The 23,243-nt window shown below is 35.6% G+C and overlaps 1 protein-coding gene across 1 annotated transcript in view; it reads left to right on the top strand.

Moving 5' to 3' along the window:
• Nucleotides 1-23,243, top strand: part of NBEAL1 (neurobeachin-like 1) — a 244,930-nt gene that overhangs the window by 103,569 nt on the left and 118,118 nt on the right. The window contains exons 11-17 of the mRNA XM_006862026.1: nucleotides 3,172-3,255; nucleotides 5,387-5,485; nucleotides 5,584-6,164; nucleotides 7,095-7,227; nucleotides 7,774-7,893; nucleotides 10,517-10,820; nucleotides 16,956-17,041. Of these exons, the coding sequence (XP_006862088.1) occupies nucleotides 3,172-3,255; nucleotides 5,387-5,485; nucleotides 5,584-6,164; nucleotides 7,095-7,227; nucleotides 7,774-7,893; nucleotides 10,517-10,820; nucleotides 16,956-17,041 (1,407 nt within the window). The remainder of the gene's footprint in view (nucleotides 1-3,171; nucleotides 3,256-5,386; nucleotides 5,486-5,583; nucleotides 6,165-7,094; nucleotides 7,228-7,773; nucleotides 7,894-10,516; nucleotides 10,821-16,955; nucleotides 17,042-23,243) is intronic.

Here is a 23,243-nt window from a genome sequence, read left to right as displayed (position 1 = left end):
TAAGTTCCTTTATGTTAGTTGCTCTCTTTTTTATTCTCTTTGAATTATTTTTCTTATTATTTGCTATATATATGTAAGCCCAAAATGCTTGATTCCATTTTATTTTTTGTTGTCAAAGAGTGATCCCTCCAAGTTTGATACCAAGTGCAATTCTTGATGACTTTGAAGAATACTGGCATAGTCTTTTAACAAAGTGTGTGTGTAGATAAATTTGGGAAATGGTGCAGACTAATCTGTCCTGTCAAAGCGTTACTGAGACTCTGAGAAGTATCTCCAGGAAGAACCCTTTTAAAGTCCATTTTAAAATATTTGCTTGACTACAGAGCCCATATCAGATACTATTTTCTTAGAGAATCTTTATTCGGTCTCAGAAACAAGTTTCCTTCTTTTTTGTGAGGCATTCTCTGCCAGTTCGTAAAGAATTTAGGAATATTAGCTGATTCTAATTATTGAATTTTTTGTCTTCTTTTAGTAAATTAGATTTCTAAGAGAGAAGTAGACTATAATAATTAGTAATTTAAATTATTAGTTTGTAGTTCAAAAGTTAGTAGTTAGTAGTCATTTCTAAAGGTGGTATACTTCTCAAGTGGATTCTCGGACTTCTTTCCAAGAGACATGGAAATCCATGTACACTTTGTGTCCACTTGTAGGTGACAATTTAATATTCTTTCTCCATTATTCTTGTCTCTGTTTTTAACAGCTGTTTTTAAATGCTAGCAATAAGGTGGCAGACAAGAACGAGAAAGACCTTGCCAACAAATTACTGACAGAAATGAATGAGGACCAGGTATCTGCTAAGCCTGCATCTTGTTTCAGCTGAAGTCCAGAATCAGTTAATGAGAGTAACTATTCCTGTACTTTTCTTCCTATATCTTAAAACACACAAACATTATCTTGAAATTAGTTGAAATTGACTAAACAGAGTTGGAAGTAGAGAATCTTCATAAGTTATTTTGAAAATTATTTTAAAATTTCCTTTCATCTAAAAGATACATATATTGAAATCTTGGTGATTCATAAAATTCTGTCTTACATGTATGTAAGTGTGTGTGTATTCTTTTCAGTTTGAGGAGATACAAAGTACAGGAATGGGACCTCATTATCAATGCTGCCCACCTGATGATGATGTCATAATTGCGGGGGTGGGGGCTGGCTTCCCTTTCTAAGCACTGTGGCGTGTTAGGACTTAGTTTGTGTACATGTATGGTCATTTTTAATATCTTGATTCTTTGCTTCTTGTTGACAAATGATGATTATAATCCAATGGACAACCTGAATCTTGGAGGAAGGGAAGGAGATGTCAAACTCTTTGAGTCTTAATTTATCATACATAAAACTTTGTTTTTTTTCGTTGTTAAAAGTACAACTCTACATGGGTATAAACTAGGCAGGAATATAATGCTTATGTTACTTTTCATTGTATCTTAAGAAATTTAGTTTGGGGAGAAAAAAATAAAATAAAACTACATATAAAAGTGTGCTTCATTATTTTTTTTTCCCGAAAGTGGTTGAGAGAGAAATTACGTTGTCTTCTATTAACATTGTCTTAATGTCCAAGTTTATAAATAGAGCTATGACAGTAAAAAGAAATGTGTTAATTTATTATTCTCAGTTCTGTATGTAAATTAGCTATAGTTTTAGGTATCTCTACAAGTTTTACTTCTTAGGGCCTTCTTACATAGATTAAGAAAGCTTGTCTTTGAGGTTTATGTTACAATTCCAAATTGTAGGTGATACTAGACCTTTTTGGTACTTTGACACTTAGTCTTGCATAAAGCGTAAGACAAATCTTTTTCATGGGAAATTCGACTCTATGCAGAGTGTTTAATGTATATTATATGCTTCTTGGAGTCCTGGTGTGGCGCTGGGGGCTAATGCATCGGACTGTAAAGTTCGTTTGAACTGCCAGGTTGGTGGTTCAAGTTCTCATCAGGTGCTCCTTGGAAACCCTGTACAGGGTCACTATGGGTCGGAACCGACTCAACAGCACTTAACAACAGCAGCAACATATGTTTCTTATTTAGTATGTTTGTTATGTATAATGATGCTCACCAGGAAACAAAACCAGGATTTCAGGGTGGTTAAATATGTTGCCAAAGTGTAATAGAGCTAAAGCATAAAACCACAAAAATCCAAGCTTTCCCTGTTACACTAAAATCTTTCTGGTGGGGGAGAGAGAAAATTTTATGTAGACTGAGTAAGTTTCAGGTTATTGATATATTCCTGAAAGCAGATTTTAGGAACTATTAAGCTTTCATAACTTTTTAGTCCTCATGCTATGCTTTCATGGTTGACTAAGTTAGACATAATGTTGTTGTTGTGTGCCATTGAATCATAAGGTTTCTGAGAGCCCCTGATGGGTTTGAGCTGCTGACCTTGTGGTTACAAATCCAGTGCTATCCTACAGTGCCACACCAGGGCTTTTAAGATATAATAGTCAAGTTCAGTTTTTTTATATTGCTGGTGTTATTATTACTTTTTTATTTCAACCGACATAAATAATATTGTCCTGAAATTTAACACATTTCTTTGTAATGAAGTTTAAATAGTACTAGATAAAATGGAGTTAGTTTTTGTTTTTCTTAAAACTTTTTGGTGTTAAACATTACCTTCTCAAAAGCATGACGTTTATTGATGTGATCTTCATTTCCCATATCTGCTTCAATTCGATATTTTTTAGTGAATTGGATATTATTCATTGTTCGTAAGTACACTTAGTTGGTGTTAGATGCACATTCCATTTCAACTTTAACACAGGGTTTGAAAACTAAGTGGGGTTAATTATTTTAGCCATCATATGTAGTAATGAAACTTAGGCTTAGGAAGTTCAATATCATTTTGAAGGGCAATTAAAACATAATAGAATTTTTACTGGTAGACCTCCTTCCCTTCCTCTTGAGATTGTCCATTATCTTCAAAAAGCATGTGTTAAGCTTGTTGTTTATTTTTTAATGACTGTAGTGTTATCCTTATTGACAAGTGGCTTATTTTTTGTTAAGGGTGTATGTTTTTTTTGCAGGTGATAGTGTTTTCAGCAATCCTTTTCATTCTAAGATAAATGTAATGCATGTTAAGTAATTATCTTTTCAGGTTTCAGAACAGAGATTTCCTAACTGAATGAAAATCTTGAACATATTTCTTAAATTTTTTTGCCTTTTTTTCTTCTACTAGGTGTTTCAGGAACAGTTGGATCGTTTGGCTGTATCAACCATTCAGGCTTTGACCGCAGTGATGAACAAATCTCCAGCTGCTAAGGTGAAAGATATATCCCCAGGCTGAAAATGTTATCTTATATGTTTTCGTAGATATATTTTCACTGTACTGATTTCAAAGTAATGTGTGAAAGTATACAAAACATGTGGGTTCATGCCTGAAATAACGAAATAATTCAACAAATAATTCATCGTACTCTAGGAGTAATTTTGATAATTTTTAACCCTATAAACATTGCTTTGGGATTTTTAAAGACATAGATGACTGAAATGCAAACTAAGAGATTCATTAGTATTTGGTCAAAGAATGGACTGGTAGCACTGATGTTGAAATGATCCTTTTAGTAATTCTATGGTTAGTGAGCCTAAAGAATTAAGTATTGTTAAAATTTTCTTCATTAGCAAAGTAAGTATTCTTTCACTATTTTGTCAGTTTGTGACTGTTTAGAATATAAACACTTTTCACATGGGGATAGGACTACCAATTTGGGACTTGAGTTGTCAGAAGGTGAGGTTCTGGGAATTCTGCTTCTTTATTTGGAGTCACTAGTCCTCAGGATTTCCATTTCCTGTTCATTCCCCACCCTGTCCTGTTTTGCTGATTTTGTACTATTGGTATCTCATTGACTAGTTGTAGAGATTAGTGAAATCACCTATGGAGAGTGCCAGGCACATGGTGAGTGCTCAAGGAATGTTAGTGACTGGTTTTTCCACTTTAGCTTCATAGCCATCAACTTCTACTATTTTTTATATTTCTCTCTTCTGGTTGTTGTTAATTGCCGTTGCTTCGGTTCCAACTCATAACAACCTTGTATAGGGTTTCTGAGGAGTGGTTGGTTAGTTTGAACTGCCGACATTATGGTTCAAACTACATTGCGGTCCAGCTCATTAACCCACAGTGCCACACCAGGATTTTTCTGGTACCAGACATGAATTAATTACTCCTTTTTGTCCTAAGCTATGACTTTAGTTGTATTCTCTATTTTTGTTAGCTTGTGTTAATAGACTGTAACTTTTGCTGTAGAGATGTTGCCATGTCTCTTGTTTAACTTTCTACTAAATAGGCTTTTTTATAACTTTGGCACACTTGCTTGGGAATTTAGTCACCATTTATAATAGTTTGTATTCTAAGAGAAAAATTATTTTAAGTATTTGGTTAATGAGTATGATGGACTACCTGTACTGCATTATGAAATCTAAACATAAAATGAAGCCCAAGACTTTTTTAACATGAACATTTTTTACTATGTAATACTATTGCATGATTTAAAATTCAAAAGGTGATTTAAAATTCAAAAGGTGATTTAAAATTTTTGAACAAATTTTTTCATCTTATTGTTGACCCGGTCAACCTGTTTCCCTCTCTAGAGATAACCCATCTGATTAGTCTTGTTCACCTATTCTGATTGTATTGTGAATGCATGTATTACTGCCTAATCTGTGTTAGCTTTTTGGATTATCATTATATTTTAATTTATGGTTTTCTGTATCAGCTTATACCATGTATGTAAAACATGTGACTAAAATGGATGTGATTAACCAGATAACTCAGACGTTTTAAAGATACAAAGACAAGAGAAAAAACTCTTTGCACTGGTTACCACTCAAAATTGCCTGTATTCTTAATCTAGTTTTTGGTTTTTCTGACAGTTTTCCCCCCAAATTTTGCATTTAGAATTCTCCAGCCATTCTTGCTACCCTATACAGGGATCACTATGGGTTGGAACTGACTTGACAACACATAACAACAACAGCAGTACTCTTAGTATTTACCTGATGTGGTGCTATAGGATAAGCACTGGACTGTGAACCACAAAGTTGGTGGTTCAAACCCCACCAGCCGGTCCTCACAAACCCTGTCTGTTCAGGCAATCGATTCGACAGCACTTAACAGCAGCAGCAACAATACTCTTTTTAATTACAAATCAAGTGAAAAGGGTAATCTTGTCAGCCTAATTTAGAAAAGTATAACTTTGTAATATGCAATTGCTATTAATGAAATTTAATTTTCATTTTGTGAGATTGCTTAACTTTGTATTACAGAAAGTATATATAATAATATTTTAAGGTGAAGACATGAGTTGTTGATTTAATGTTAAGTTTAAATATTTAATATTCTAACAAATTCAGTCTTTAAAAATGTGCTTTAATTTGCTGTTTTTCCCTCTTCTTAGGAAGTTTTTAAAGAAAGAATTGGTTATATACATATGTTTGAAGTATTAAAATCCCTGGGTCAGCCACCATTGGAACTACTAAAAGAACTTATGAACATGGTCAGTTTTTTTAGCTTTTTTTTTCAAGAGAATTTGATCATCATATTGACCTTATCAAAGTGATAACTTACCTTTTTTGCTTTTATGTTGCTTTCTAGGCTGTAGAGGGTGACCATACTTCAGTTGGAATTTTGGGCATTAGTAATGTCCAACCTCTCTTGCTTCTTATCCAGTGGCTTCCAGAGCTAGATTCCCATGACCTGCAAATCTTCATCTCTGATTGGTTGAAAAGAATTTGTTGTATTAATAGGCAGAGTCGAACTACTTGTGTCAACGCAAACATGGGAAGTCGAATCATTGAAGCCCTTGATTACCACTCTTCCCTCCATCGAGCTTGTGCTGAGAACTTGATTGCGCTCCTTGGTTCCTTAGGGAGTCAGTCAGTGAGCTCAGAAGAAATTCATCGATTATTAAGATTGCTAAGAGTGGATGAATCTCAGTGCATTCACCCATACACCATTCCTGTGACTCAAGCAATTCTGACAATGGCCCGGAAACAAAGTCTTGAGAGTGCCCTGCAGTATTTTAATTTGTCACATAGTATGGCAGGAATTTCTGTGCCCTCCATACAGAAATGGCCAGGGACTGCCTTTTCCTTCAATGCATGGTTTTGCTTAGATCAAGATCAGTTGACTGTTGGCATTGCCAACAAAGGAGGAAAAAGAAAACAATTGTACAGGTACTGGTATAAGTTATGGAATATAAATGAATACTATTAGAACAATGTATAACCATTGTCCATATGCTTCTTGAACAGGATATTTAAAAATACATTTGGTTTTTAAATATACAGTAATATATATAAGGTCTCTTTATTTAGCTGCACACAGTTTAGTTATAAATGGTTTCACTGCTTTTAAAATAATTGTATCTCAGATATGTTGCTAGTTAAGTTCTAAGGTTCTTTTAAAAACAGTGTTTCTTAAAAGTGATGTGGAAAGGAGAAAAAAGGAATAATGAACTTGAAACTAAATAGTGATTTCTCTGCTCATTGCATGTATTACATATTTATATGTTGTTGTTGCTAAGTGCCACTGAGTCAGTTCCAACTCAAAGCAGTGACTACATATAGGGTTTCTGAAGATTAAAATCTTTGCAGGAGCAGAAAGCCTCATCTTTCTCCCATGGAGTAGCTGGTGAGCTCAAACTGCCAACCTGTGGTTCTCAGTCCACTGCTTAATCTATGGAGCTGCTGTACTTCCCACATATTAATATGAAGGACCAGAAAACCTATGTAGATGCACCTCCAAACTTCAGTATTTATTTTTAATACGTCTTGTAATTTTAGAATACTTATATTAATGTTTTCTATTATGTGCTTATCTAAAGTTAATCTTATTTGAAGAATTTTGAAGATTCAGCGTTTATGCTTTACTATGGTTTGCTTGTAGAATTTCCACTCATAGAGCTACCTTTTGTAGTTTATTAAACTTTAATTCCTAAAAAGGATTTTAAAATCCTCTTTGAGCAAGATTGCACTGTTGTGTGAGAGTATAATTTAGACCACAGGATGATTTGATAATATTTGGTGATTTTTTGTTATTTTGTGTTTCAGTGACATTGAAACTAAAATTGACTTCAAAATTCTCATAATACATCTTTTTGTTAGCTTTTTTACAGGAAGCGGCATAGGTTTTGAAGCTTTCATTACCCATTTGGGTATGTTGGTTGTGGCAGTGTGCACCAAAAGAGAATATGCAACAGTTATGCTTCCTGACCACAGTTTCTGTGATTCCCTTTGGGTAAGGTTGTAGGACATCACTTTCAACTTCTTTCTTTTCTCTAACAAGCTCACAACTTGGTGCTTGTATATTAGAGCTTGTTATCTTTGTTTTGAGATTTGATAAATTTTTATTCAAGTTCTTTTGATACTGAAGTTATCTATAATGAGTATAATTCCATTTACCATCACCATATGGATTCAGCAAATTTAATTTTTAATTTCAGTTTAAAGTGAAAACAAAGGTTGTTAAGAACAAAGCACTTCTTTTATATTCTTAAATGTAAGATGCCTCTCAGAAAAATTGATCCTATGAGACTCATAGATTTGAAAAATTCAGAAAATGTTCTACATTATTATTCTGTACAAATTATTGGGAGTAGACTGAAGTACTTAAATAATACTATAGAAAAAAGCTCTTAGTTTAATTATAATTACATAATTATAATCAGCATTTGTTTACTCTTAATGCTTTTCTGTTCACACACATTATTTGTGGAGTAATAGAAAACATTTGTTATTTCCAAAGATTATTGTAGCTTTTTAAATGTACATTTTACTTCACCAGCACAACATAACCATTGTTCATATGCCTGGAAAAAGACCCTTTGGGCAGAGCCTTGTTTATATCTACGACAATGGACAGCAGAAGGTCTCTGCCCCTCTCAGATTTCCTGCCATGAATGAAGTAAGCACATCTAACCTATCCTTTATTTTTATTATTTTGAGAATTCTTAAAATTTCTCAGTTTAATGTAAAAGATGTGGTCCGTTTTTTCTAAATATGTGCCCATAGATTTTAATGTGAAAATATAGAAAGTTGCCCTGTGTGGGTTAAACACGGGTCAGCTAACCTTAAGGTCAGCAGTTTGAACCCACCAGCTGCTCTCTGAGAGAAAAATGAGGCAGTCTGCTTCTGTGAAGATTTGCAGCCTTGGAAACCCTATGAATTAGTTCTACTCTATCCTAATAGAGTTGCTTTGGGTTGGAATCGACTCAAAGGCAGTGAGTTTGGTTGTATGTTTGGTATATGTTGAAAATTTAGTAAGTTAATATTGAATTCTGTTAGTGTCTCATCATTAGATGAAGTCACACAACATGTAGTAAAGGAAGACAATTCAAGAGAGAGTTACAAATGGAATTAAAGGATTTGGTAAAAGACCTATAGTAGGCTAGTCAAAAATATGTACTAACTGGACTTGTGAATGTAAGTCCCCATGGCTCTGAGACCAGAAGAGCTGTATGGGGCCCACCTACTGCCTGTTCTGAAAGAGATCAGATTAGAAGGTCCCGAAAAGAGTAGGTAAAAAAGTGAAACAAAACTCAAAATTATAAAAAAAGCCATAAACTTACTGGTCAGAAAGAGATGGGAGGAATCTGAGATTGTGGTTCTTGGCCACACTTCAGGTCTGGAATTGAACTCACCTTGTGGCCCAATTTTCACCCAAGTAGTAAATAGGTATATAAGGGAGGTAAGAACACTGATCAGGAATGCTTACCATGGAATGGTCAGAAATTCAGGATCAAAAGGACAACATTTCCCTAATGCCAAAGTTCAGCAGGGTTTGGAAGGAGGGTGGAATGAAAATAAGAACCACAGAGAGGAAGTGGGATAACTGTTGTTAAATGGAGAAAACTGCATTTATTGAGATGAAGCAAGGTGTATGATTGGTTAAATGTTAAGCTGATGATCTGTTGTATAAACCTTCACTCAATTCATAATAAAAAGTCCTCTCCCCACCCCAGAACAATTTAATAGATCAGACCAAAGGATCATTATTGCTCATGCTCCTGAAATATACAGTATACTTAGAGTGTTATGATGGATTCTTCTCCATTTTCACTGAATTTGAGACATTATATTATAGTTATCTTTGTTGTTGGCATCTGTCTTTAAAGTGTTAAAGAGCAAAGATATCCCTTTGAAGACTAAAGTGTATCTGACCTGTTTTCAATCAAGTATCATGGACTGCCAGAGGAAGGAACAATCTTTCTGGGTAGAAATACAGCCAGAAGATTTCTTAAAAGTGAGCATGGTGAGACTTCATCTGTTGTACTTTCAGACATGGTATTAGTAGGAACCAGTCCCTTGAAAATGACATTATGCTTGGTAAAGTAGAGGGTCAGTGAAAAAGAGGAAGACCCCCCCCCCCAATGAAATGGATGGACATAGTGGCTACAGCAACAAGTTCAAATTTAAACATTTATGAAGATGGCATGGGACCAGGCAATGTTCTGTTCTATTGTGCATAGGGTTTTGCTATATATAAGTAGGAGACAAATCAGTGGTACCTAGCAACAACTCTCCAGTTGATTCCAACTCATGCAACTCATTGTGTGTAGGGTAGAACTGCACCATAGGGTTTTCAAGTCTGTAACCTTTCAGAAGCAGATAGCCAAGCCTGCCTTTCAGTGCGTCTCTGGGTGGGTTTCAACTACTAGTCCAGCACTAATCATTTGCACTGACTAGGGGTTTTCAGAGATGTTTAAACATTGTGAAGTTTTTGGGTAATTCTGAGATCAACTTTTCCTGAAGATAAGGGAATGGATTAGGTTATTTCTCAAATCTATCCACTGTTCTATTAATTTCTTGTGTTCATCTTGACCATTTTAGAATAACTTTAACATTTTTATATTGATGTTTGTAATTCTCAGTTTATAAACTTTAAAGGAATAAAGAATTTTCTCTTTTAGAATACATAAAAGTTTAATACATTTTAAATGCATGCACTCATTAAAAATTTTTAAATTCATAAAAAGAATGAGTTATAAAAGCAATCTATTCAAACTCACCTGGACAAAAGTAACTTCTGTAATGATTTCTTTTTTGTTGTTTTTCTTAAATGATTTATTGTGAATTATGTGACAGTTTACATGGGAGAACATTAGTTTTACATTCATTCTATCGTATATCGTCTCATTGCCATGGTTACAATCCCCTCCATGCAATCCTTCCCCCCGTACCCCCCAGGTCTTCAGCTCATAGTCGCTCTCCCTCTCTGGGTCTAGAGTTTCCAGCTGCTCCATAGCTCCACATCATCATCTCTGGCTCCATTTCAGGCATCACTGCTTCTCTGGGTAGGGTCCTGCTCTCTGCTCTTCTCCCTTGATGGTTGTAATGATTTCTTATGTGTATACTTATACACATTAGAGATATATACAACATTATCCAGTAAAAATCAACCTTCCAATATTATTTTCAACATAGTTATTTGCTTTATTTTATTTATAATTTCATGTTAAATATGAGGATACACATATAACTAAAATTATGTTAATTTCTGTTTCTTTTTTTCATTTCTTAATTTTTAGCCTTTTACTTCCTGTTGCATTGGGTCTGCTGGACAAAGAACCACAACTCCCCCGCCATCTCAAATCCCAGATCCACCATTTTCTTCTCCCATCATCCCACATCGGACTTCATTTGGTGGGATCCTTTCATCAGCCTCCTGGGGAGGAACAAGTGAAAAATCAAAATCAGTTACTAAATTGATATCAGCTGGAACCCAAGACAGTGAATGGGGATGTCCCACATCTTTGGAAGGTCAGCTAGGGTCTGTTATCATTTTTTATGAAGCACTACAACCTACTCACGTGAAAACACTATATTTGGCAGGTGAGCATGGGTTGTCACACAGTTTAAGTAAAGTTAAATGTGATTTTTTTCTTTTGCCTAGACAAGATTTTTTTCTTCATCTGAAAAATTCATCTGATCTGAATAGTATATTTGTTTTAATTGAAACTGAAGATGAAGAAAAAACTCCTACCACAAACCATACTGTTTTTTGTAAGCATAACTAAAACAGGTGTATGGGTTTTTCTTTTGTAAAAGGGATTATTTCAAATACTTTCTATGATACTACCAATAATTCTTTGACCAATTTTAGTAAATTGATGAAACAGTATATAAGCCCATCTTCATGAGAAATCGTGGGATGGATTATAAACTCATATGAATCTTGTACCCACAGGTGTCATTTTTATAACTGATATATTTTATAACGGATATGTAATTCATCATTAATATACCTGAGGAATTCATGAGGCTAGTAGAATTAACCATCCTTAGATTACATATTTTGCTTTCTTTTTTCTTTTTGCTGTGGTTTTAAAGATATATGCTAAGTTTCATTTGTTGTTGATATTGGTAGGTGCCGTATAGTTGATTCTACCATATAGTGACCCTGTGTAAACAGAATGAAACACTGCCTAGTCCTGTGCTATCCTCACAACCATTGTTATTGTTTGAGCCCATTCTTGCAGCCACTCTGTCAATATATTTCAGTGAGGGTCTTCCTCTTTTTCACTGACCCTCTACTTTACCAAACATGATGTCTTTCTCCATTAGATAACATGTTATCAGGAGATAACATGTTCAAAGTATGTGTGACAAAGTCTCACCATCCTTACTTCTAAGAAACATTATGGCTCTACTTCTCCAAAACAGATTTATTCTTTACCAACACCATAATTCAAATGCATCAATTCTTCTCCAGTCTTCCTTTTTTATTACCCAATTTACATGTTCATATGCAACAATATGAAAATACCATGGCTTGGGATAGGTACACATTAGTCCTCAAAGTGACATATCTTTACTCTTTAACACTCTAACGAGGTTGTGTGCAGCAGATTGATTTGCTCAGTGCAGTAAGTCATAGGATTTCCTGATTGGTATTTCAATGGCTGTTGATTTGTGAATCCAAGTAAAATGAAATTCTTGACAACTCCAATATATCCTCCACTTATGATGTTCCTTATTGGTCCAGTTGTGAGATTTTTTTTTTCTGTATGTTAAAGTATAATTTATACTGAAATAGTCTTTAATCTTTACCAGTAAGTGCTCCAAGTCCTTTTCGCTTTCAGCAAGCAAAGTTATGCCATCTGTATATCATAGGTTCTGAGGGAGCCTCCCTCCAAATCTGATGTCTTGTTCTTCATGTAGTGCAGCTCCTTGGAGTGTTTGCTTAGCATACGGTAGGATCAGTATGGTGAAGCATACACACCGGACACACACCTTTCTTGATTTTAAACTATGCAGTATCCCCTTGTTCTGTTCAAACAACTGCTTCTTTGTCTATATACAAGTTCTGCATGAGTAAAATTAAATGTTCCGGAATTCCTATTCTTTATGTTATGATCCACATAGTCAAGTGTCTTTGCATAGTCAATAAGACACTATTAAAAATATATTTCTGGTATTTGCTGCTTTCAATGAAGATCTGTCTGACATCATCAGTGATATATCTCCTTCTAGATCTCTTCTGAGTCTGGCTTGAGTTTTTGTTAGTACTTTTTTGATGTATTTCTAAAATGATTTTTAAATTATCTTCAGCATAGTTTTGCTTGCATTGGATATTAATGATATTGTTCAATAATTCCTATATTTTCTTGGGTCATCTTTCTTTGGAATGAGCACAAATATGAATCTCTTTCAGTTGATTGGCCAAGTAACCGGCTGTCTTACTGATTTCTTGGCTTAGATGTGTGAACACTTTTTAATTACATCTGTTTGTTGAAACATCTCAGTTGGTACTCTTTCCATTTCTGAAGCCTTGTTTTTTGCCAGTGCCCTCAGTGTGCAGCTTGTGCTTCTTCCTTCAGTGCCATCCATTATTGATTATATGCTACCTCCTGAAATGGTTGAACAATCAATTCTTTGTCTGACCCTTTGTAGTCCTTCCATTTTCTTTTTATGCTTCATCTGTTGGTCAGTATTTTGCCCATTGTCATTGTTTTTTGGTGCTGCTGAGTTGATTCCACTCATTGCAACCCTGTGTACAACAGAACACAGCACTGCCCAGTCCTGAGCCATCCTTACAATCTTTATTGTGTTTGAACTTAATGATCTGGCCACTGTGTCAGTCCATCTTGTTGAGGGTCTTTCTCTTTTTTGTTCTTTTGCAAGCATGATGTCATTCTCCAGGGACTGTCTTTTCTGATGACATGTCCAAAGTATGTGAGATGAAGTCTTGCCATCATTGTTTCTCAGGAGCATTCTGGCTATGCTTCTTCCAACACATATTTGTTCATTCTGCTAGCTGTCCATGGTATATTTAATATTCTCCAATACCATAATTCAAAGGCATCACTTCTTATGTATTCCTTATTTATTATCTAACTTTTGCGTGAATATGAGATGACGGATATTTTGCCTATAGTATTTCATCTCTGGGATTGAATGTGTTCTTCAGTTCTCTGAACTTAAGAAATATTGAGCATGCATTTCCCTTCATTTTCTACCTCCAGTTCATTGTACTTTTCAGTATAATGTTTTCCTGAGCCACGTTTAAAATCTTCTGATGAGTTTTTTTACTTCATCATTTTTTCCTTTCTCTTTAGCTATTCGGCATTCAAGAGCAAGTTTCAAGGGTCTCTTCTGACATTTATTTTGAATTTTCTTTCCTGTCACTTGTGTGTGAGAGAGAAATATTGTTTTTTATTTGACACAAGAGTACAGTCTGTATTTCTAATGCCCTTCCCTCCTTCCATCAAGCTCAAATGGAAAGAAATCGATTAACACACAGAAAGGGACTGTACACCCACAGGTTTAAACATTTTTTTGTATAGAAGGGAGTGGGATATAGAGAGTGCAGTGGAATTTTAGGGGTAGTACCAAAGCTGTCTAAGGAGCCCTGATGGCGTAGTGGGCTGTGCATTTGGCTGCTATCCACAAGATCAGCAGTTCAAATCTACCAGTTACTCTACAGGAGAAAGATGAGACATTCTGTTCCCATATAGATTTACAGCCTTGGAAACCCTACACAGGGTTTTTATGAGTTGGAACTGATTTGACGGCACGCAGAAGCAGCAGCAAAACCACAGGAAGGGAGTGTGTGTCCATGGATTGTTGCTGGCACCACGGATAGAGGACACTGTAGTATAAAAGGAATGGTTGCACACAGGCAGTCTGGTATCAAATGAAGAAAAGTAGGACTCACATCTGCTCTTTCCTATCTTTTTAATGACCTTTTGCTTTCTTCATGAATAAAGTCCTTAGTATCATCCTACAGTTCATCTTGTCTGTGGTCATTGGTGTTTAATGACTTGAATCTGTTTTTGAGATGGTCTCTAAATTCAGGTGGGATATATATGAAGGAGCTCTGGTAACATAGTGGTTTTGAATTGGGCTGCACAATGTCAGCAGTTTGAAACTACCAGCTGCTTTGTGGGAGAAAGATGAGGCTTTCTGCTCCTGTAAAGATTTACAGCCTCAGAAACCCTGTTCAGGGTCGCTATGGGTCAGAACTGACTCAACGGCATTTAACAACATATTCAAGGTCATCCTTTAGCTCTTGCAAACTTAGTTTAATTATCTTCAGCTTCAACTTGAACTAGGATATGAGCAGTTGCATTTGGATATGTTAGGATATGTTCCACAGGTAACTCCTATTTTTTTTCTGATTGTGAAGTGGAACGTCATTGTTGTCTATTTCCATGTTGTTGTTAAGTGTTGTCAAATCTTTTCTGATTTGTAATGACCCTGTATAGGGTTTCCAAGGTGAGTTTGAACTACTGACCTTGCAGTACTTATCCTACAGTGCCACACCAGGACTCTCTTTCCGTAAATGTAATCAGTTTAATTCTTAGGTATTTCATCTGGTGAGGCCCATGTGTATAGTTGCCATTTATGTTGAGTAGTATTTCCAGCAAATAGACCATTGGTCTCACAAAATTCTGTCATATAAAGTCTGGTATTATTCTCTCATCAAGGCTATAGTTTCAACTACTGATGCTTCTTTTTTGTTTCCAACTTCCACATTTCAATCATCAGTAATTATAAATGCATCTTGATAATATATTTGATCAATTTCATATTGCAACACTTGGTAAAAATTTTCAGTTTCTTTATCTTTGGCATTAATGGTTGGTGTGTACATTTGAGTAATGGTTGTATTAGGCTGGTTTTCCTTGAAGTTGTATGGGTATTAGCCTATCACTGACAGTGTTGTATTTCTATACAGATCTTGAAACGTTCTTTTTGCATTATCAGTGTTACATTGTTCCTTTCAATTTGTCATTCCCAACATAGTAAATCATACGATTGTCCAATTGTCCAATTCAAAATAGCCACTGCCAGTACATTTCAGCTCACTAATTAATGCCTAGGACATTGATCTCTAAGTGTTACATTTCATTTCTGATTCCTTTTAATTCTTCTTGATTCATACTTTATACATTTCACATCCTCAGTATTAATGGATATTTGCATTTGTTTCTTTTCATGTTGAGTTGTGGCACTTCACCTAAGTTTTACTCCATACACATTAAGGTTGATCCTACTTTGAGGAAGCAGCTGTCCTTCAGTCATATTTTGGGTGCCTTCCAACCTTAGAGGATCATCTTCTAGTACTATACCAGACAATGTTCTGCTGTTACCCTTAAGGTTTCCACTGGCCAGTTTCTTCAGAATTAGATCTTTAGGTTTTTCCCAGACTGTTTCAATTTGGAAGCTCCACTGAAACCTGTCGACTTTGGTATTATCTGCTGGTATTTGAAATACCAGTGGCATAGCTTCCAGCATCACAGAAACATGCAAGCCACACCAGTGTGACAAATTAACAGAAGAATGATGGAGTTATTATTACTGGATGCTAACCACTTTGGATAATTTCCAGGATAGGTATTCAAAGTATGTGGATGTTTTTATGACTCTCACTACATGTTACATTATCAGTACCTAATTATAAATCTACCAGTAACACAGAAGTGAATCAATTTAACCACAGTCTCAATAAGATGGGTGGATAGCAGTACTTCCATTGTTAGAACTAAAGTGAAACCTTGTTTTAATTTGTCTTTGAATTTTAATAGCGTCACGATTTTGTTTCTCCTCATTTACTGTTCCATTTTTGTGGTATTCCATTTTTGTGGTATCTACTCACCCTTTTAAGGGGCTCTGGTAGTGTAGTGGTTACAAATCGGGCTGCTAATCTCAGGGACAGCAGTTCTAAACTACCAGCTCTTCCGTGGGAGAAAGATGAGGCTTTCTGGTCCCATAAAGATTTACAGCCTTGGAAACGGCACATAACAACAACAATATATTCACCCTATTACTTGATTGTCTTATTTTATCTTATAAATATGAATTATATTATGTATTATAGACTGAAGTTCTGGTGTGGTGCTGTGGGTTAATGCATTGGACCGCTAGGTCAATTTGAACTGCAGGCTCACTCTCTGCTCCTGAAAACTCTATGCAGGGTCACGATGCGTCAGAACTGACTCAGTGGCACTTAAGAACAACATTATTCATAGATTAATAAGAGAACTTTGTTATATTTCATATTGGTATGCTTTTTAGTTTTATATAAAATTTCCTATCTATAGGAGAAGTTGACCTCCAAATTTTCATAGATTTTTATAGGCTGGCAAACCTTTTATGCTAGATAAATAGGATTTTAAGCATGAGATGTTATTGTGGGTAATATAAGAATTAAATACATTTTATCCAGTACGTTTTAACTATGTTATTTGACTCCCCATTGTTGTTAAGTGCTGTTGAATCTGTTTTGACTCATAGTAACCCTGTATAGGGTTTCCAAGGAGCAACTGGTGGGTTTGAACCGCCATCCTCGTGATTAGGAGTGCAGTGCTTATCCTACAGTGCCATACCAGGTCCCCTATTTGAGTCAGTAAATACAGTTTAATTTAAAATGGAATAGAAATTCAGTTTCATTGTGTTAGGATTACACAGAATCTAGAAAGCCATATCCGTTAAATGATGTATGCCTGTTTAAATGATTTTCAGGTCCAAACTGTTTAAGCCCTTGGAAATGCCAAGAGTCTGATGTGGCTGACCTGCCTGGTAATGTCCTCCTTCACTACACACCAAAGGTCAGAGTAAATTCCTGGACTTTGCTTTTAGTTTTAACTGCTGTCAACTAAACTTGTTTTTTATTCTTTAGTCATTTCAGTCTGTCATTGAGAGGAAGATAAGGATCTTGAATTGCCGTTGAAAAATATTTTCAAATAAAGATGGGAAGGAGCAAAATTAGATTCATTTCCTTGACTAGGACTCAGATGCAACCACATGGAACTCTTGTATATCTTCCTAAGAGTATTACTAAGAATAGTTGTAGCCGAAATTTGTAATAATGAATTGACTTTAGTAAATAACACATCTTAAATGCCATGCTGTTGGTCACTCCGCTAGAGGTCTTCCGGCCCTGGCTCCCTGCGCTTCTGCCACTGCCCACACCAGAGCTCAGTTCCCCTCAAATTATAAAAGCAGGAAAACTCAAGACAAAGAAAACCAATAAGGCTAGTGATTTCAACGACATGGCAAATTGGCCAACACCAAGCGAATTAGTAAACACTGTGGAGGATGTCAGAGTGTCATAAGCCAAGGAAATAAGAAACCACAAAATAAAAAAGAAAGAGAAGAGAAGGTTGAAAAGAAAAACAATGCAGAGCACAGAAAAAAGCTGAGAAACAAAATTAGATTGTCCTGGTGAAAATGTCAGTGAAGATGAGGTTCAGTCAAGTAATCAGTGAAAGAGAGCTAATAAGCACAAGTGGGTACCACTCCACTTAGATTATGTAAGACCAGATTGTCAAGAAAGAACAGGATTACGGAACAGCTCAACATGTCAACTTGAAGCACATAAAACAACACATAACAGTAGGACAAATGATACACGAAGTTGAAGACGACATAGAGAAAAGCAAGATTTTCAAGATGAAGTTTCCAGTGTGAGAAGTGAGGGTGGTAATATCCAAGGTTTCATTAGAGGACGGGGAAGAGGACGAGGTAGACGAAATCCTTGATTGAATTTTGATTATTCGTATGGTTATCGAGAACATGTTGAAAAGGACGGATCAACCATTTCAAACAGAACTTAATACCAGTATAATGTATTACTATGATTATGGTACAGGTGTACAGGTGTATCCTGTGGAAGAAGCATTGCTTAAAAAGTGTATTAAGTGCCAAATTGAATATTACTTCACTATAGAAAACTTGGAGCGAGATTTCTTTCTTAGAAGAAAGATGGATGAACAAGGTTTCTTCCCTATTTCCTTCATTGCTGGTTTCCACCATGTTCAAGTTCTCACTACAAATATTAATCTCATTAATATTAATGATAGTACAAAAGTATAAAAGGTAGTACAAAAGTGGAAATTATGGATGAGAAGATGGGAAAAAAGATAGAATCAGAAATATGGCGAATTCCTGGCCTTCCTCCACATAGAATGCCACAAACAGACTTCTCTCAACTCACTGATTGCTCAGAGATTTTACCATACCAAGCCTTTGCCTCACTTATAATCAGGGGGATTGATGCTTTTGGATGTCATTTGATTAGAATATGCAATGGAATAGGCAAATCATTGAAATGTCATATAAAAATGGAGCAGTTGTGCTGCAGAAATGGAAGTGAATAGGACTGTCTTCTGTGTAAGAATGTCTCCCCCCCAACTCCTTGAGAAGGAAGTAGTTGGGCCAGCACTGCAGTGGAAGTAGTCACCTTTGTGATGAGATGATGAGAGACAGACAAGAGCACTGTTATTGTTTTATAGGAGCTGCCCATTTGTGTGTAACTGCCCTGAACTGCATGGGGGCTAATTTTATTTACAGTGAGAAGCTTATTATCATCCTGGAAATATTGCAAGACTCTTTTACTTCCAGAGTTGTGTACATTAACTATACAGAAATAGAATTGAATGACATTTCCCAGAATTTTAGATCCTTTCTGTTTGATTTGCCCTTTAGTATATAGTGTACATTACATAATGCACATATTGTCACAATATTTCTCATGGACTCTAAGATTTCTTAATGTGGACTTTAAGGGGTAAGATATTTAAGAAATGAACGAGGGTATATTTTTCTTTACTTGTCCAAATATATTTTTGATATATCAGCATAGAGAAATGACCATCAATAAAAAGCACTGATGATGAAAAAAAAGAAAAATACCATGCTGTCTGATAGGATAGTATCCATACTCTTACAGCAGGACCAGTTGCTACCACTATTATTCAAATTTACATACCAACCACTAAAGCCAGCAATGATGACATTGAAGAATTCTACCAACTTCCTCAGTCTGAAATTGATCAAACATGCAATCAAGATGTATTGATAATTACTAGTAATTGTACTGCGAAGGTTGGAAACTGGGTAGAAGGATCAGAAGTTGGAGAATATGGCCTTAGTGATGATGCTGGAGATCATAATGAGGTAGAATTTTGCAAGATCAATGTCTTATTCATTGCAAATACCTTTTTTAATCAACATAAAAGACATGTGGACTTCACCAGATGGAACACACAGAAATCAAATTGACTACATCTGTGGGAAGAGACTGTGGAAAAGCTCCAAAGATAAGGCCAGCAGCAGACTATGGAACAGACCGTCAATTGCTGATATGCAAGTTCAGGCTGAAGCAGAAGAAAATTAAAACAAGTCCACAAGAGCCAAAATATGACCTTGAACATTTCCCACCTGAATTTAGAGATCATCTGAAGAACAGATTTGATACAGTAGATGTTAATGATTGAAGACCTGAAGAGTTGTGGGATGATATCAAGAACATCATACACGAAGAAAGCAAAAGATCATTAGAAAGACAGGAAAGATGAAAATGGATGTCAGAAGAGACTATGAAACTTGCTTTCTAGCATAGAGATACTAAAGCAAATGGAAAAAAATGAACAAGAAAAATTGCTGAACAGAGAATTTCATAGGACAGCTCAAGAAGACAAAGTTAAGTTTTATAATGAAATGTACAAAGGCCTGCATGGAGTTAGAAAGCCAAAAGGCAAGAACATATTTGTCATTTCTCAAACTGAAGGAAAAAAAGCAAGCCTTGGGTTGTATTATTGTACGATTCTGTGGCAAAATGGAGTCTTGGTGTAGTGATATAGAATAAGCACTGGACTGCTAACTGCAAGGTTCTTGATTCAGCCATTTCAAGAGGTAGTATATGAAGCCCAAGCTACATTGAAGGCATTGACAAAGAACAAGGCTCCAGGGATTGATGGAATACAAACTAAAATCTTACAACAAACCGATGCAGCCCTAGAAGCTCTCAGTCATCTATGCCAAGAAATTTGGAAGATAGCTACCTGTCCAACTGATTGGAAGAGTTCCATATTTATGCCCATTCCAAAGAGAGGTGACCCAATGGAATGTGGAAGTCTTCAAACAGTACTTTCAATATCCCATGCAATTAAAGTTTTGATGAAGATCATTAAACAGCTGTAGCAGTACATTGACAGGGAACTGCCAGAGGTTCAAGCCGCATTTAGAGGATGGCATGTGGAACAAGGGAGATCACTGTTGATGTCAGATGGATCTTGCCTGAAAGCAGAGAATACCAGAAAGATGCCTGCTTGTGCTTTATTGACTATTCAGAGGCATTTGAAACGTGTGGATCATGACAACCTATGGATAACAATGCAAAGAATGGGCATTCCAGAACTCTTCATTATGCTCATGGGAACCTATTCATAGACCAAGAGGCGGTCATTTGAATAAAAAAAGGGAATACTGAATGGTTTAGAATCAGGAAAGGGTTGCATTCTTTCACCATACTTGCTAAATCTATATGCTAAGCAAAAAACCCAAGAAGGTGGATTATATGAAGAAGAACATGGCATCAGGATTAAAGGAAGACTAATTAACCACTTTATCAACAGAGAAAAAAATTGAAGTTGTCAAGGACTTCATTTTTCTTGAATCAGCTATATCAACACTCGTGGAAGCAGCAGTCAAGAAATTAAACAATGTATTGCTTTAGGCGAATCTGCTACAAGTTTAAGGACTAAGGCACAGCTAAACCAAATAATAGTATTTTCAGTAGCCTCAGATACATGTGAAAGTTGGACTGTAAAAGAATTTGATGCGTTGCAGTTGGAATTGGAGAAGAATTTTTAAAGCACCTTGGACTCCCAGAGAACAAACAGGTCTGTGTTGGAAAAAGTACAGCTGGAAAGCTTTTTAGAAGCCGGGATGGCAAGACTTCATTTCTCATCCTTCATACATGTTATCAGGAGGGATCAGTCCCTGGAGAAGGACATCATGCTTGGTAAAGTGGTAGTTCAGCGAAAAAGAGGAAGATGCCCCAACGAGATGGATTAGCCCAGTGACAGCAGCATTGGGCTCATATAGCAACAATTGTGAGGATGGTGCAGGACCAGGCAGTGTACAATTCTGTTGTGCATAGGGTTGCTGTGAGTTAAGAGATGACTCAATGGCACCTATTAACAAATGAAACATATTCTTTTAGTTTATTAGATGAGAACTTGAAGCAATGTTGTGTGTAACTTTGTGTGTGTGTGTGTGTGTTTTTTAATAAGCTAATGAAAGTAAAACTTTCATTAGCTTCAGAAAGACAAAAAAGAAAGTGTGAATACTATGCGCAGTGCTTTTTTCCTAAAGGGCTTATGTAGCATCACTAATTAAGGTCAGCAAGACTAAGGGAACTTAAGTAGAGTGGAGGAGAAGTTGAGTAAAAGTTAAAGGGTAGAAAAGGGGGAAGAAAAGGAAGGATAGCATAAGGAACAATATCAGTTGTTTTCATTATAGTTAATAATATGTGACCCAGAAAATGCTTTAGTTGTATGAAACTATACATTATAGAATATCTTTTTGTAATCTAGCCAAATGATAAATGATTTCTTTGAATATTTATTTATTATTATGTTTGACCTAATCAAATTTTTCTTACAAGTTGTGTTTTTCCCCAACTTTTTTGGGTAAATTTCAAACTTAAAAGTGAAACAATAATAAGGTGAAATCTGTATATTCTACAGATTTACATATTAACATCAATTATTAGCAGTTTTTCATTTTTCATGTGTAGGATGTGATTAATCATCAATGTGTATAAAAGTTATTGTTTTCTCTCTGCCTGTTACTGAACTAAACTCTTAGAATACAAAGATGAATAAAGTATCTGACTTTGTTTATAATCTTAAATCAAATAAACATGCAAATACATAACTGTAAAGTAGTTTTTTGAGCTCATGTATTTTTTCTTTTTGGCTACCATTTATTGGATACATGCAATATATGAATCACTATGCTAAGTGCTTTACATGTACGTATATTGGTTTTATTCATCACCAAGCAACCCTGAAGGGTATGTGGTATTGCATTTTTTCCAAGCTTAGTATTCTCAGGTGCAGTAAAGAGATGTTATTTGCTGAATCCAGAATGTTTAACTTATAGCCTTAGCCACTGTATTGTATTTTAATTTTGCACATAATGCAAAGGCACATGAAGGACATGACTGGCTTTTCCTGGAGGTTAGGTGATCACAGAGAATGTGGTTTTAAATGTGTCTGAAAATGCCAGGGTGGGAGGGATGCATAAATCAAGATGAGTAGTAGCACCTACAAAGGCATAGACTGTAAAATTGGGTTCTCCATATATCTGGGTGCTGAGTACTGAGCAGGAGGAGAGCCTATCAGGGTATGAGATAGAGGGCACATACAGGTTGGATTATAGCAAGCTTTTTATGCTAGGTAAATAGGCAGTTAATAGGATTTTAAGCACAAGTGTGATACCATCAGGTTTGCAATTTAGGAAAAGGTCTTAAGCTGCACAGTATGAAAGATGAATTGGAAGGATGGAAGACTACAGGCAATGATCTCATTAGGATATTATTGTGTTAGGACAAGCCATAGATACAAAGTGCTCATTTCTCTTCCCTGAGAGAGATAAACACTTACATTAAATTAAATGAGTTTTTTTTTTTGTTGTTGTTGTTGTTGTTGTTTTTCTTTTATTAAAGCACTTATTCTCAATTGCTTAATGAGAAAAGCAGTATGCATATCTGTTGATATACTAAAATTTGTAGGTTTCTTTATTTTCTTTTGGAATGATTATTAGATTCAAGGATGCTTCATTACCTACAGATTCACAGATTGAATGTGATATTGCATGCTTTATAAGACATTATGAAAGGAAGTTATCAAATTACTTTCTAGAGTTGCAGACTGAGCTCTTATCTAATATAACCAGAAATGTCTTCAGTAACAAGAGAAAATAAGTGTCTTATATCCTGTGGTTAGATTTCCATATTGT

The sequence above is a fragment of the Chrysochloris asiatica genome, unplaced genomic scaffold (assembly GCF_000296735.1).
Source record: "Chrysochloris asiatica unplaced genomic scaffold, ChrAsi1.0 scaffold00045, whole genome shotgun sequence".
Taxonomy (NCBI): domain Eukaryota; kingdom Metazoa; phylum Chordata; class Mammalia; order Afrosoricida; family Chrysochloridae; genus Chrysochloris; species Chrysochloris asiatica.
This window is presented reverse-complemented; position numbering and strand designations above follow the sequence as displayed.